The sequence below is a fragment of the Penaeus vannamei genome, chromosome 28 (genome assembly GCF_042767895.1).
Source record: "Penaeus vannamei isolate JL-2024 chromosome 28, ASM4276789v1, whole genome shotgun sequence".
Taxonomy (NCBI): Eukaryota; Metazoa; Arthropoda; class Malacostraca; order Decapoda; family Penaeidae; genus Penaeus; species Penaeus vannamei.
In genome coordinates, this window is record NC_091576.1 from 22,629,586 (window position 1) to 22,646,785 (window position 17,200).

Below are 17,200 nucleotides of genomic sequence, written 5' to 3' on the forward strand. Positions count from 1 at the left end.
ATGTATATCAAACATGATTCATCTCTGAAACACAACCGAAATGCCTGTGTTTTCTATCCTGTGTTAGAAGATTCCAATGTTTCTCAACTAAAAGGATCCTGTATATCTACTTTATATCTAAACCCTGCTATCCTGATCGCTGTAATATACCCAGAGGCCATAATAATTTGCAAATTATCCCTAGTCAAGTACCATAGATACTGACAAAGTATGAGTATGACAGAAAGAGTGTTTGGCATCCAGAGACACGTTGAGAGTTGGCAAAGGCTGGCAGTTTTCACGGGTCATTTTATCAGCATTAACATCATGTGACAGCAATACTCTTATACTAAACGACATACGCTCGGTTAGGTCTTTGAATTAGTGGAGAACTGACTTAGCCATGTGCATGTATTTGTTGTCCTTTGGATATTTGTCTTCTACGTTCTATTTTCGTTTTATTCGGCAAAATCTTGCTGAACGACATTGCACATTCTTGTCCTAAAGCGTGTTGATATTGTGCATGCAAAACCTAGGTATCTATAACACATAAACAATGATTTTTAAAAAATCATACCTTGTTTACATGCGTTTACCAACGTTAGTAACTGGCATCGAGCTATATCGATCACCTGAGATATATCATTATGCAACTTTATTTTTATACCGATATCAGACAGGTAGTCCTGAAGATTTTACGTTTCTTTTTACAATAAGGTTAAATTCCACAGTCCTTTGGTAGTAATAGGGACAGTAACGGAAAATAAATTATAAAATAATTATAGTAGCCATAATATATTCATAGTGATTACTACCACCACCTCCCCCTCCACCTCTTCTTCTTCCTCCTCCTTCTTTTTTTTTTTCTTCTTCTTCTTCTTCTTCTTCTTCTTCACCACCACCACCACCTCTACTACTGATGATAATAATAACAAAGAGGTTACAGAAGCAAACTTATGCATGTTTTTGATTAAGCAACTATATCAATTAGATACATACGTACGTATAAAAAAGACCAGTTTCATAACTAATGAATTATTCGCGGGTTATTCAAAGCTACTGCCATGTTTATTTATTTATTGGGGAAACAATACATGAAAGCAGATAAAACCTGAGTATGCATCGCACGGCCTTCTCGTGATCAGTGTGAGTGAAATTACGTACCGGAATTTTCTGCTGCCAGTGTATCATTCATTTTCATAAAAAAAGAGAATATCTCTGGTAAACTTCCGCTGCGGTGTCCCTTCGGCCTTCTGTTCTTCGATGTAGAGGGCCGGAAACCGCAGTCAGCTTTCGGAAATTAGATAATTATCTCTCTCTCTCTCTCTCTCTCTGCACACCTATGTATACACATACAAACATATATGTATGTAATTATATATACATACATACATACATACATAAACATATAGATATATAGATATATATGTAAATGTATGTATATATATAATATATATATATATATGTATATATATATATATATATATATATATATATATATATATATATACACACACACACGCACGCACACACACAAACATACTCACACACACACACACACACACACACACACACACACACATACACATATATATATATATATATATATATATATATATATATATATATATATATATATATATATATATATGTACTGCATGTTAGATACACGTGCGTGGGTGTGTAAACAGATACAGCAGTAATAAAGATACATTCCCTTGAAAACATATTTCCTGTTAATATCCTTGTAAGGAGAGATTCTGGAGCCAGGTTATAAGGAAGGAGATTTGCAACGACAAATCACCCTCAGTTCTAATTTTGGCGAGCAACCTCGTGCAAAATTTATTGCTTTAGGTTGACGTTGAGACCGAGTGAGATGAGGTGAAGCATTATGGTTAACTTTGTCCGCTAAGATTCACCCAGTTATTGTTTAATAACTTTTTTTTTCTTTAATTGAGGCAAAGATGTTATTGATAGGCTGGTGATATTACGTAGCATGTTGATAAGTTGGTGATAATAATTAGTGATGGATGGGTTGGTGAGGATAATGGCTTGGAATTTGTGTTATTCCGATTTTAATTCAGGCAATAATGTATATTTCTCCTCGATAGGGTGGAAATAGAATGAAGTAAGGAGATAAATGAAATGAGTATAGGATCTGTTAAAAGTTTATAAAACCGTTAAAAGATCGTGACATTAAAAACAAAACGTTTTTTCCCGCTGGTTAGAAAAAAATAATAATAATAATGATGATGATAATAATAATAAAAACTTTCACTTTCTACTCGAGGTAACTTTGTCTGAAAAATCATCTTCCTAAAAAATAACCAATGAACTAAGATCCAAAATGTTTCATAAAACAACACCACTGAAAATAATATATATTCCAAAAACAAAAAAGGTACTTGAAATAATAGCAATAATAAAAAAAATGAAAAACGAACACACCGTCATACGCTATTGACAAGGACATCGTTGCAAGGAAGAAGAAAATATTAACAGACATCCAATAATTGTATGACAGGTGTGGGGGGGGGGGTGCGCATACTTCTGCCAGGGCATTCGAGTCTCATGGGGTTTTGTCTCATTGTCTCTCCAAGGTTACCATGAGAATAAAGAAGAATGTGTTCCTCTCTTCCTTAAAGTTTATAAAGCCGGGCGTAATTATAGGAGTTAATGGTAACTATTTGCTCACGATTATGGCTTGAGAAATTGGCGGGAAATTGCTAACTGTTTATGGAGAGTAAATAAGTTTCTGTCTTTGTCTAATTAAGTGTCAGTGCAACAGGAAGATGGAAATTTTACATGATGTTTTTTTTTATTATTTTGTAAAATCGGTTATTTAAGAAGTTACAGTTTGCCTATTATTTACGAAATAAGCTGAGTTCACTGAACATTGCGGATTTATTACATGTCTTCAGTAATAAATTATAAATACCTAACCAAGAAACAGTACTTGAGGTAAAGCTTCTATTTGTCTCTTCCTAAAAGTAGATAAATAAAAGATTCAATACATAATTAAATGAATAAATAGAACATCGAAAAAAATAGAAAACAATATACCAAATATAAATACGAAGAGAGCCAGATGGACAAACGTTTGCTTTTTTCACAAAATTTAACTCATTATAAAACACGAGACACGAAGGAGAATGGAAGCACGGTCTCCTCGCTGCCAATTAACACAGCGAAAGTTTACCTTGGCTTCCTCTCTGCCTGTCGTATCTTGGCAACGGTATCCCATAACCTTTTATAACCCCCCTTACCCCTTCCTCCCCCACCACCTCTCTCCCCTTAACCCTCTCTCTCCCTTGCCCCTCCCTCCCCCAGCCCCTCTCCCTTCCCCTTATCCCTCCCTCCCCCACCCCCTTTCCCTTCGTCTTGCCCCTCCCTCCCCCACCCCCTCTCCCTTCCTCTTGCCCCTCCCTCCCCCACCACTCTCCCTTCCTCTTGCCCCTCCCTCCCCCACCCCCTCTCCCTTCCCCTTATCCCTCCCTCCCCCACCACCTCTCCATTCCCCTTATACCTCCCTCCCCCACCCCCACTCCCCCCCTTACCCTCCCTGCCCCTATCCCGTCTTTCCTCTTACTCTTCTCAACCCCTATCCCTTCTTTCTTTCCCTATCCCCTCCCGTCTCTTCACCCCTCCCTCTCCTCCCCACCCCACCTCTTCCCTCCCTTACCCCTCCTCATCTCCAAAACCCTCTCTCTCTCTCTCTCTCCCTCACCCCTCCTCTCCTCCTTACCACTCGCCTCCCCCTCCCCCTTCCCCACCCCCTCCTTACCCCATTATCTCTCCCCCACCCCCTCTTCTCCCTATAACCCTCCCCCCTATTATGGACAAGCACATGTGTTTTTTTTTTTTTTTTTTTTTTTTTTTTTTTCTTTTTTTTTGTACGGGTCTTGTTTTCATTGTAATATTCATACTTAACGTGATTGTTTTACTTTGGTTTCATTCGAGTCACGTTATATATTGTTGCAGGTCCGAGTTGAATATAATTACCATCACTGCTATCAATATAATCATTATCATTATTATCATTATCCTTATTACCATAATTACCATTGCTATTATTATCATTGTTGTTGTTATTATCATCATTATTGCTGATACTATTATCACTATTAGCATCATCATTACCATCACTATTACTACAATCATTACAATTAATATTATTATATTATCATTGTTATTGCTATTATTATTACTATTATCATTATCATTATTATCATCCTCATTATTCTCCTTATTACTAATATCAATATTATCATCATTATTATCACTATCGTTATTACTATTATTATCGCTACTACAACTATCGGTATTACTAATAGCATTATCGTTATCATTTTCTTTGCTTGTTAAACTGCTACTATTTTACCGTTATTATTACTATTATCATCATTATATTTACTGTTGCTATCACTACTTGTCAACAGTCCCATTGCCATTAACCATATTTTGCTCTCATTTGACTAAATGTACAATTCATCTATGGTAGTAGTATTAGTACTATTAGCAATAATGCAGTAATTGCTGTTGCCTTGTCTTTGTTGATGATGCAGTGACTTTTACGCTATTTATATTTTGCTATCCTTTTTACCTAATTAGCACATTTAACAGGATGTTTTAAATTATTATCATGCACAGAAGGATGATGTAATTTCACTGAATATGAGCAAGGCAGGCGCAAGTGTTTTCTTTCTTTCCAATTTTTGGATTTGATTTAACATCTGAGAGATTGTTTTCGCCTCGCGGCTATCGTGAGACACAGCAAATCAATACAAACAATATACATAACAAACGCACAATCAGATTTTATAAATACAAGAAAATAAAACACGGTTTATCATATCCGTTCTTCATTAATCGTATAGTGACATCTGGCAGCCTCTCCGTCGAAGCAGGGTGTGGTAAATAAGTCTCTGTAACCATGTTTGGAGTCATGCATTTGTTCATGGCCGGAGAGGGTGGAACATGCACTCATTGTTGTCTTGGGAGCGCTGGGATCCATCCTATGCTATGTGTGGGAAGCAAAGGAACCTGTTTTCTTTCCCCGTTTTGATGCTGTCTGCTCTGTGGCATATCTATTTTTACCTCTGTGTGTTTGATGTTTTTCTTATTGCAGAGGGGGATTAGAAAGGAAGTATATAAGTTTTTTTTTATATATATATTTTGCATTTGTTTAAAAATATGATAATCCCAAGCTCTCGACAAATATTGCCATGCATACGTGTTTTACCGTCTATCGTCTGCCCCTCCCCGATAACCTAAAAGGAGAAATCAATCCTTATAACGGAAGCTTTAAAAAAAGAATTGGATATGCGTCACTCCCGACTTCCTTTCCCGGTATTCCTGGAGAGTTCCCAAGTTGTTCCGGGAATTCGTTGTTGGTGGTAAGCGGGGTGGCTGGTACGCAGGTTACCAAATGTCGCTACGTACCTATATCAATGTCCTTTTCTCCCGATCTCTGCAGTGCGGCTACAAGGCTGGTTTAGGGGGAGACTATAGGATATTGCTTCGGTATTTTGAGGGTTTTTTTTATGAAGAATGTGAGAATGTTTGTTGGATGTCTGGCACGTGTGTTGGGGGATTAGTCTATGTATATTTCTAAATCTGAGCATGTCATCTGTGCTAAATACTTTTTGACGTGATGTAAGCACGAGGTCCCAGTGTGTGTTTTTTTTACTTCCGTCTTCCGAGTATGTAAGTGGCCTACACGGAATTCCAAAGAGGATTTTGTACGTTAAAAAGTCGGTAAATATTTAGCCGGGGCGTTTCCCTCCTCCACCAACGCCCGCTTGATAAGCACAAGAACACGGAACTCGGGGAAGATACATTTTTTTCCTTTTTTCTGTTCTCTCAGGGAGTGGTTAGACTGGTTTGGCATTATTGCATATTTGAGGATGATGTTGGCCAGGGCAATGAGCAGAATGGTGGCAGAAGGAGAGGTTGCAGTCGCAGTGCTTAAGAGCGAGACACTTGGCCTCCCCCCTCCCCGTCTCCCCCCGGCCCTTCATTGCACTTCATTAAGAATGATTGCTTCGGCGCTTGAGATTTTATCCATTGATACATCCTTCCACGTGTTTTGGTCTGAGATTTGTTTACTTTGACGAGAATCTCTAAATATTCAAGATGCAGTGGTAACGTCACTGGTCACATGACGGCTCGAGCTGACGTAGTAGTCTATTTTTAGAATGGTATGACGTCACGAGTGGAGGGCCAGGGTGGGCGGGGCCTTCCCCGTTTCATTTTTGTTCGGAATTTTCTCCACGCAAGATAAGATATCATCGCCTTCTTCGAGGCGCTATCGGGTCAGTCTTGCATGCAACTATAAGCATACACAATTACCAACCTAGATTATGAGCCACCAGACCCATATCCGCCCCGCTTGGCCCCGACAAGAGAAGCGAGGGTGAGCGAACTGCAGCGGCGCGAGCGAAGCCATCGCCCGAGACCGCACATCTCGCGACATATAGGAGCGAGTTCCCCGGCCGCGACCAGCCAGTGTATGAGTCATCGCTGAAGGGGGAGGAGTTGCCTGTAACGTTTCAAGTGACGCCACCGCCTCCCATGTTAGTCAGCGAGTCCGAACAGGTGACTAGGAGGAAATTCTCGCGCCGTGAGTCCAAGCAACCGCTGTCAACCATGTTCACTCGAGCGCAGGCCGCCGCCACCACCACAGCTGCGTCGAAGCCTTCTGCCACCACCACAGCTGCCCTGCCACCTACCACCACCACAAACCCGGTTGACAGTGCCGCTACCACAAATACATCCGCCGCCAATAGTGACGTAGTGCCTAGTGTTAGCCTCACCATTACAGCTGTGGCTACGAGTTTACCCGATTCCTTCAGCGCCGTGCCAGCGTTGGATACACCCACTATCACCAATATAGTGGTGAGTACGCGAGATATTTCGTAATTTTTTTCATCTTTCGTCGTATTTTACCGTTTTTTTACTCTGATAGGATGGTGTGATGTGATGTGATGTGGTATGATGTAGCGGGAACAGGATGTAGATGTTTGGTATGGGGTTTAAATAGTTTTTTTAAGGCCGATGACTTTCAATTTTCAAATCGATTAACGTTTACTCACATTTGATTATTGATTCACTTTTGGTAGTTAGATATTTTTTTTATTTTTTTTGTATAAATGAACTTTGACGAGTCACATGATCATGCCAGTGAATAAGTTTCATGGATCCGTGAAAACGCAGTACGACAGTTGTGTAAATACAACAAAGACTTTTTTTACGTGTGCCCTAACAAGATGCCAGACGTACGTTTCACCCTGCATTTGTAGGAAAACAATGGAATTACTTCTTTTTTGGACATTTTACGGGTTTTAGATACACATTTTTTGCTTAAAAGTACGTACGGGGAAAGAGACTATCTTAAAATTGAGTTTCAAGGACGAAATATCAGCTGATCTGGAGAAAGAGAGTTTCACCATGCTTGTCTGTGAGCGACCAGCTGTAGAAGGTCTCTCTCTCTCTCTCTCTCTCTCTCTCTCTCTCTCTCTCTCTCTCTCTCTCTCTCTCTCTCTCTCTCTCTCTCTCTCTCTCTCTCTCTCTCTCTCTCTCTCTAACTCTAACTCTAACTCTCTAACTCTCTCTATATATACATTGCTCACATAGTTTGAAGTAGGAGAATACTGTAAGGTTTTTAGTTCCATGAACGAAACATAGAGAGAAAGGTTGGTTAGGGGACAGAAAAAGGAAGCAAAATTCACTTAGAAACAAGCAAACAGACAATAATCAACTACAAAGATCACGAACCAAGTGTAAAAGACAAACACAAACCCCAACATAACCCAGAGACAAGACAAAGTCACACAGACAGACACACACATCAGGCAGACAAAGAAAGGAGGGTTCGGTTAGGCAGGGGACAAGAACAGATCTATACGTCATGCCCTTAGGAAGCCAACTCCGCAGTAAGTAAGGAGTACTTTGGGTGTGTTATGCACTCAACGCATATCTAAGATAAGATTTATTTTTGTGAAGGGAATAAGTTATCAGCAATTTAGATCACGTGATGAGGGATCCACGGAAATTCCCCCTTGAAGAAATTGCTGTCTAGTGTCATATCAAGCCTTAAGGGGAAATGATTTAACAGAAACTATTTCTATATTGTTTAATAGAGTGAAAGAGTGGAGAAAATACTATTTACGTGATTTAGGAGAACACGGGGATAAAGTTTTATCTCTTACGTCTGTTTTATCGGTATTAGTAGATACTGGTTACTAAGGGGTACCGTGTGTGTGACTGTGTTGTGTGTCTGTGGCATTGACGAGATCACCTGGAGGTATTGATCCATTGCAGCTGTTGCATTGGTCTTTGTTGCTTGAAGATATTGATTTGTTGCGTGTTTTGTACGTGTTTTAATGTCAAGGTAGACCACGAACTAACGTTTAGGAGAATATAAACCTCTCCTTCCTTTCTTCTCTCTCTCTCTCTCTCTCTCTCTCTCTCTCTCTCTCTCTCTCTCTCTCTCTCTCTCTCTCTCTCTCTCTCTCTCTCTCTCTCTCTCTCTCCCTCCCTCTCCCTCTCCCTCTCCCTCTCCCTCCCTTTCTCTCTCGTTCTCCCTCCCTCCCTCCCTCCCTTTCCCCTTCTTTCTTTCCTTGTCTTTCTCCCCCTCTGTCTCTTACTCTTTCTCTTTCTCCTCTCCTTCCCACACTCCCAAGTAAAATTTGCACAACCCTGCAAGGTAGGAAGTCGGGCGACCATGAGCGGGTGGGGGGGGGGGGCAGTTTAAAGGGGCACATTGGAGGGACCTGAAGGAGGTGAAAGCAATGGAGGAGGAGGAGGAGCAGGGAGAGGAGGGTTAGGATGTAAGGAGAGGAGGAGGAGGAGGAGGATGGGCAGAAGAGAGGATTGATGTGGGAGATGGAGGAGGAAAAGGAACAGGAATGATTCTTGTGTCTTTCATATTTATCGCTTCCTGTTACTTCTCCCATTTTCCTTATTCCGTGCTTTCTCCTCTCTCACTCTCTCTCTTTCTTCTTTCTCCCTCTCCCTCTTTTGTTTCCCTCTCTCCGACTTTTCCTCCTACCTTCTTCCTGCTTTCAGATTTGCTCTCTCTGTCTCTCTCTCTTCTTTCTCTTTCCACACCTCTCTATCTTCCTCTTCCTCCGTCCTTCCCTAACTCCGATATCTGCCTTCCTCTCTCCCATTGCTTTCCCCTTCCTTGTTTCCTCCCTCCTCCCTCCTTCCTACCTCCCTCCTTCCTCCCCCACCATCCATTTCCCCCCTCTCCCTCCTTCCTTCCTCCCCCCTCCATCACCCCCTTCTCCCCCCCTTCTGCCCCTCCTCCACCGCCTATCTCGGTCGATAAGCTTCTCGCCACCATAGGGACCCAGACCCACTTGGCGAAGGGGAAGGGGGTGTAGGGGAAGGGGAAGGGGAGGGGGGTGTAGGGGAAGGGGAAGGGGAAGGAGGCCACGCAGAAAGAGGGAACAGGAAACAGGATATACAGTTTGAAGAAAGCCTGGTGGTGGAAGGGCAGGTAGGAGGAGGCGAAGAGGGAGGAGGAGGAGGTGGTGGTGAGGTGGAGAAGGAGGAAGAGGAGGAGAAAGGCAGAGGAAGAGGTGGAGGTGGAAGGGCAGGTAGGAGGCGAAGAGGGAGGAGGAGGAGGTGGTGGTAGGAGGGGGGGTGGAGAAAGAGGAGGAGAAATGAAGAGGGAAGTGAATGAGGTGGAAGTGGAGAAAGAAGTAGTAGAGGGGGGATAAAATATAGAAAACAAAGCAGAGATGGGAGAAGTGGATAATGAAAATAATGACGATGATGATGATGGCGATAGTAATGATAATGATGATAACGATAATGATAATGATGATAATAACAACAGCAATGATAATCATAATAGTAATTGCAATAAGTGAATTAATTAACCGATTAAGTTATTAATAAACAAAGAAACAAGAAAGGAGAGAAAGGGAACGAACGAAGGAGCTAGCGAAAGTGAAAAGGAGAAAAAAACAAAACAAATAGATAATCAAATTAAGTAACTAAAAACCAGTAAAGGAATAGCAAGGAGGGAAGAAAGGGGAACGAACGAAGGAGCTAGCGAAAGTAAAGAGAAGAACAATAAATAAACCAATAAAACCATTAAAAATTAAAGGAATAGCAAGGAGAGAAGAAAAGGGAATGAAGGAGCGAGCGGAAGAGGAGAAAATGACGAAGAACAAATAAATAAACAAATACAGCAATTAAAAATCAAAGGAATAGCAAGGAGAGAAGAAAGGGGAACGAAGGAGCGAGCGGAAGATGAGAAAATGACGAAGAACAAATAAATAAACAAATAAAGCAATGAAAAATCAAAGGAATAGTAAAGAGAGAAGAAAAGGGAACGAAGGAGCGAGTAAAAGCGGAAGAGGAGAAAATGACAAACAAATAAATAAATAAGTAAAGCAATTAAAAATCAAAGGAATAGTAAAGAGAGAAGAAAAGGGAACGAACGTAGGAGCGAGCAGAAGCGGAAGACAAGACGCCAGGTGTGCCTCGCAAGACGTTTATGTCATCCCGAAAAATAGTTAGTATGACATCACCTTGAGAGAAAGGGGGGAGGGGTTGTGGGGTGAGGGGAAGAGGGGAGGGGTTGTGGGGTGAGGGGGAAGGGAGGGGAGGGGTTGTGGGGTGAGGGGGAAGGGAGGGGAGGGGTTGTGGGGTGAGGGGGAAGGGGTGTGGGGATGGGTGGGTAGGAAGGGGGAAGAGGAGAGGGGTTGTGGGGTGAGGAGGAAGGGTGGGTAGGAAGGACGAGGGGTTGTGGGGATGGGAGGGTAGGAATGGATAGGCGTTGTGGGGTGAGAGGGAAGAGAAGGAAAGTGAGGGAGAGAGGGTGGTCGAGGAAGAGGGGAGGGAGGGTGAAGAGGAAAAGGACAGGGGGGAGGGGAGAGATTGTGGGGTGAGGGGAAGGAGACAGAGGTGGGGGCGAGGGGGAAAGGAGGGAGGGGGAGAGAGCGTCGGGGTGAGGGAGGAGGAGAGAGAGAGTGGGGGAAGGGATAGAGAGGGTGGTGGGGTGAGGGAAGAGGGGAAAGGAGGGTGTGGGGGTGTTGAGGTGTGGGAGAGGGGGGGGGTTGGAGGAGGGAGTTTAGGCTAAAACCGCGTCTTTTGCTGTCGAGGCGAGAACAACGTCTGTGTTTGCCTTTGGTTAATTTTTTGTTGTTGTTAATTGTGCTTGTTTAGGTTGAAGTTTTACTAAAGGTGCTTCGTTTGTGTTGCTTGTTTCTACTCGATGTTTGAGCAAATGAGTCTCAGTCTCTCTTTCTCTCTTTCTTTCTTTCTTTCTTTCTGTTTCTGCGCGGTATTTGAGCACATGAGTCTCTCTCTCTCTCTCTCTCTCTCTCTCTCTCTCTCTCTCTCTCTCTCTCTCTCTCTCTCTCTCTCTCTCTCATATTTCTTCCTATTCCCCTTCCATATTGAAAGACTTTTTAAAGATGAAGTTTATTTACGTCCTTGATTTCGTCACTTTCATATTTTTTTTACGTACACATACGTACCCGAAAATAGTTTTCACTGTCACGTTTTCGGCATTTGCTCTACATTATTTTAATGTGAATATCCTCGCTATTTTTTGGAGAACAAAGACATACATTGTGTGTGTGTGTGTGTGTGTGTGTGTGTGTGTCATCCTGAAAATCTGTGTGACATCACCTTGAGAGAAAGGGAGAAGGAAGGGGAAACATGTCTGCCTTTCTATGTCTGCATGTGTGTCAATGTCTGCCAATCTCTTTGTTTGAGAGACTGTCTATGTGTGTATGTACGTATGTATAGTATGTACAGTATGTATGTATGCACTTATGAGAATAGTTTCCTTGGGCGTTGTCCATTTAAAGTCATGGTTTGCGACGCGTGGCGAGAAGGTAACGGGAAGTGGTCTGTTAACCCTTTAATATTTATGGTGATGACGCTCCCAAAATTCTCTCTCTCTCTCTCTCTTTGTATCTATATCTCTTTCTCTTTCTTTCTCTTTTATCTTTCTTTCTCTCTCTCTCTCTCTCTCTCTCTCTCTCTTTCTCTCTCTCTCTTTCTCTCTCTCTCTCTCTCTTTTAACTACCTCCCTCCCTCCCCCTCCCCCGTACTTTCTCCCTCTCTTTCATAGGGAAAGAAATAGCCAATTGGCAAGTACTCAAGGGAAAGGGGAAGGAAAGGAGGTTATTTTTTGTCATCGTGATATTTTTATACTAGTGTTTATTATCTTCAGTGTTATATGTTTTCTTTGTTGTTTTTTGCTTTGATAATCGCTTTGTTATTAGAGGTCATTATTTTTTATGGACTTTTTTTTCTGCAAATTAACTTTGATCTTGAATATGTATGAGGAAATTACCTGAGCCTTCAACTTGGCCTTCTTACCAAGGAGGGGCGGAAGAGGAGAGGAAAAAAATGAAATTGAATAGTTCACCTTGAACTGAGAGAAAACGGAACAAAGAAAATGGGCTTCAATTTAGATGGAAGAAAACGGAGCACAAAACAGAAAACGTTATTTGAATTTGTGATTTTTTGTAAAGTCACTCGTGTTATCAGATTTTCGATAAGAATAATTGTATTTGAGATTATCTGATGTCAAGCTTGAATGCATTCAACCTTTAAAGAATATTTTTTGCGCGACACACGCACATGCATGGGCGCGCGCACACGCACACACACACACGCGGACACACACGCCCGCACACACACACACACACACACACACACACACACACACACACACACACACACACACACACACACACACACACACACACACACACGAACACATACACACGAACACATACACACGAACACATACACACGAACACATACACACAAACACACACACACGAACACATACACACAAACACATACACACACACACACACACACACACACACACACACACAGTCACAATCACACGCACACACACAATCACACAAACAAAAAAATAAACACAAATCCCCGCCCCAAATCGACTCCCTTTGTCTCTCGCTCTACATCAACATACCCACACGTCCGAGGAGCATGTTCCTATGAGGCAAAGAAGGAGTTATGCGCTAAATTTAAGTATGTTGTGAGTATGAGGTGTAGTCCAGAAAAGGCATGAACCCCAGTACTCGGTTCGCCGCCAAGGGTTCGCTCGCTCGCACGCACGCGCTCTCTACTGGGCCACGGGGTTCGGTTCCGTCAATACGTTTAACCTTTATATTTTATTTTATTTTTTCTCTCTTTTTCTTTGTCTTTCTTTTAATAAGTTCTTTTCTCTTTTTTTCTTCTTTTTTTTCGTTCTTCCATTTATTTGTATTCCTCTGTCTTTTTTATTTTTTATGTATTTTTTCTTTTCTTTTCATTATCGTTTTGTTCTTATTATTCCATGTTTCTTTCATTTCGTTTCTTTTGTTCATGATTTTTTTTTTCTTCATTTGATGTTTTTTTGTCTCAAATTATTTCAACTTTTCACTTTATTTCGTGTTTTAATTTTTGTTTGTTTGTTTGTTTATTATCGGTTCATTCTTTCACTTTTCTTCGTTCATTTATTTTCTTATTTCCGTCTTTCATTTCCTTATTTCCACCTTTCTTTTACTTTGTTCTATCTCTTTGTTGTCAATCCTTCTTTCATTTATTTATTTTTCTTTATATATTCTTTATTTATTGTCGATCTTTCCTTTAATATATTTTTAATGTTTGTTTCTTGCTTTATTTCTATTTATTATTCGTTCTCTCCTTTGTTTTATTTTCCATTTTACTCTTCTATTTTTTCTACTTTTTTCTTATTTATAGTATTTATTTTTATTTTCTGTATGCTATCTTGTTTCTTTCCTTCATTTTCATCTTTCACCTTGATTCTTTAGTTTTCATTTCTTTAATTTATTTTATTATTATTTTTTTTTTACTTTTTTTACATTTTAACATCCTTTTTTCGTTTATATTTTCCTTTTTTTTTCATCTTACCTCTTTGTTATATCATCTCCCTTCTTTCTGATTCCATCTTCCATTTTGCTGTCACGTAATTCATCTTATTTACGAAATATTAGTGATGAGTGATGGCAAGTTGACAAGTTGATGAATGATGACTTGTTGTAGTTGATGACAGGTTGTCAAGTTGATGGGCAGGTTGACAAAATTTGTGATGAAAGGTTGTCAAGTTGATGGGCAGGTTGACAAAATTTGTGATGAAAGGTTGTCAAGTTGATGGGCAGGTTGACAAAATTTGTGATGAAAGGTTGTCAAGTTGATGGGCAGGTTGACAAAATTTGTGATGAAAGGTTGTCAAGTTGATGGGCAGATTGACAGACGTGATGGAAGGCTGTCAAATTGGTGATGAGTTCTGACAGGTTGGTGATGAAAGGTTTTCAAGTTGGTGATGACTCGTGACGGACGGTTGACAGATTAGTGATGATGAGAAGTTGGTGATGATTTGTGGCATCACAGATTGGTGATATCTTGACAGATTGATGGCAGGATGGTGAAGATAATATATAAAATGGTTATTTGAGCGAAAGAGAGAGAGAGAGAGAGAATGATAATATATAAGATCATAATTTTAGAAAGAGAGAGAGAGAATGATAATATATAAGATGATTATTTGAGAGAGAGAGAGAAAGAGAAATATATGACATCTTAACAGATTGATGGCAGGATGGTGAAGATAATATATAAAATGGTTATTTGAGCGAAAGAGAGAGAGAGAGAGAGAGAGAGAGAGAATGATAATATATAAGATCATAATTTTAGAAAGAGAGAGAGAGAATAATAATATATAAGATCATAATTTTAGAACGAGAGAGAGAGAGAATGATAATATATAAGATGATTATTTGAGAGAGAGAGAGAAAGAGAAATATAAATCAAAAACTATTCTCCGATGTTCGGAATGGAACCATGCGCATGCTAAATGTTCCTTTGTTATGTAATAGCAGGCAATTTACACGACGTAAAAGGTATCGGACATGTATAAGTTGCGAATAATTGTTCTATAGATAATGTTCCATTTAATGACTGATATTACTGTTCTTTGTTTGTGCTACTGTCTGTGTTTTTATTTATTCTTACTTGTCTTTGTCTACTTGTAAATCTCGGTTTTTGTCTACATGTCTTATATTTTATGTCTGTTTGCTTTTATGTACACGTAAGCTTACATGCGTTTTATGTGTGTACATATAGATGTATATGCACGTACGTAAATATTTGTGTATCGACATATGTATATATCTTCTTACGTGTATATATTCAACATATCCTATACGTGTGCGTGTTAGAGTACGTCCATATATGTGTGTGTGTGTGTCTGTACGTGTGTGTACGTGAGAGAGAGTGTGTGTGTGTTTGTGTGTGTACGTGTGTTTGTGTGTGTGAGTGGGTGTGTGTGAGAGAGAATTATTGTGTATGTGTGTTTGTGTGTGTACATTTGATATCAATATGTCTATGTCTTTAAAAAAAAAAATGGATTTAGTTCCCAATAGACAGCGCCATCTACCTGTCCTTCCCTTGTTCAGCGCGAGGGCAGTTGACCGTGGAAATTATGCCTTGCAATTGCGTGCCTTTTGCGTTTTGCTGCGTCTCTTTGTTCTTATCGGAATTTGGAAATTAATGTAGGGATTTCCTGTTTTATTTTATCGTTATTGTTATTATTAGTGATATGGTTTGGATTGATTAATAGTGTTTTATAAATTGTAGATTTATAAACTTTTGTTTTCTGGGGATGAAATATTATTATCATCATTACGTTATCATATATGTTATCATCATCATTATCATTATCGCCATGGTCTTTGGTAATATCACTGGTATTGTAAATAACATAAGTGTTCTAATATTACATATTATGTTGCTGATGTTACTACCATAAAAAATACAACTATCGCCTCTTTGTTTGCCTTTATCATGCTTTATTATTGTATATATTTATGTTTTCTCACTATATGGCTTTTGTCCATTTACGAAAATATAAAATATAATTTTTATTTCGAAAATATGAATGAACAGCGAAGGCAAGTCGACACCGTGCAATTTTACGCCATAGACAGCTTGGTTTGAACTCCCGCCCGCCGATTCCGCCAATTCGGCTCGGTGCATGAAAATACGCATGTCCAATTTTGGCCCCAACGCGCCGATTCGTCTCTGAGTCGCAAAAAAAAGAGAAAAAAATCAAGACAAAGAGCTGAAGCAAAGGCGGTGACAAAGAAAAACGGAGCCATCAAAACAAGAGCGTCGGCCGTAGGTTCTCCGCAGCGGCCGGACCCGAGTGCACGCGTCGCCTCCGTACTGCACTTCCGCGAAGGTCGTAAGTCGGAGAAAACGTGGTTTTACTCATAACGAATTCCACGAAGACAATTACGGGCCTGAGTCACCCCCTAGTACGGTGTAAGCAAGAGTGAATTCGTCAAAAGCGTCACGCTAAATGGGAAGCGGTTGGCACTCATAGAAAATGGGAAGCGAGGGCGCATGCGCGATGCCACAGGCGGGAAGGTTGCTGTAGCCGTCGCCTGGGTGCTCAGTGTGTCAGCAGGCGACGTGGTGTTAGTGTGTGACCTACCGTGCCCTCGAGTGGACTTCATTCACTCTTGCTTCGGTGTGTCTCCTCCTGACTTAAGCGAACGGGGTGCGGCGAGGCACTGGATAGTTTACCTCCCCTCAACGACCAATTTTGTTTTTACACATATATTTTTTTTATTTCCTCGTTTTGCTCTTCGTTGCATTCGGGGTCGAGTGCGCTTCGAGAGGATTTTGTGATTTATTAAAAGAGAGAGAGAGAAGAGAAAAGAAGAATTATAATAACCTCCTCACTTAGGCGACTTTAGCAAATTCGCCCTTTTAAAGTAGAAGGAGACCCAAGAAATTCAAAACCCAAGAAATTATTCTCTCCTCCTCAATTCTTCTTTTTTTTAAGTGTTGTGCCGTATTTTCCACAATTCGTCAATGATGTCTCAAGATGAATTCTTGGCACAGACCTTACCCTAGTGTCCCGGAGCAAGAAATCCGACACTACCAACATTCCCATTACGACCAGCCTCAACATCCACAGCAACATTCCTACCAGTACCACCAAAACCTGCAACACATCCACCACTACCAGCAACAGCAACAACAGCAGCAGCAACAGCAGCAGCAACAACAGCAGGTATATTGCGCGTGTGGTGTGGAGAGAGAGGGCGGTGGTGGTGGTGGTCCTAGTGAGGGGTATGGGTTTAGCCCCCGAGATGAAGTTAATTATTTTTTATCATTGTGTTTGTTGGTGTTGCAGTTCAAT

At 40.7% G+C, this 17,200-nt stretch overlaps 2 protein-coding genes across 7 annotated transcripts in view; both read left to right on the plus strand.

Moving 5' to 3' along the window:
• The window catches only part of CysRS (cysteine--tRNA ligase, cytoplasmic), a 107,057-nt gene that overhangs the window by 21,712 nt on the left and 68,145 nt on the right, over positions 1-17,200 (plus strand). The gene's annotated exons all lie outside the window — the stretch shown is intronic.
• Positions 6,297-17,200, plus strand: part of LOC113812911 (transcription factor kayak) — a 30,202-nt gene continuing 19,298 nt past the window's right edge. For 2 of the 6 annotated variants that reach the window (XM_070141915.1, XM_070141916.1), the window contains exon 1: positions 16,446-17,071. In XM_070141915.1, the coding sequence (XP_069998016.1) occupies positions 16,883-17,071 (189 nt within the window). In that variant the 5' untranslated portion in view covers positions 16,446-16,882. Of the gene's footprint in view, positions 6,877-16,445; positions 17,072-17,200 lie in introns of those variants that run through there. The other 4 variants (XM_070141911.1, XM_070141912.1, XM_070141914.1 and 1 more) reach the window with 4 other exon arrangements.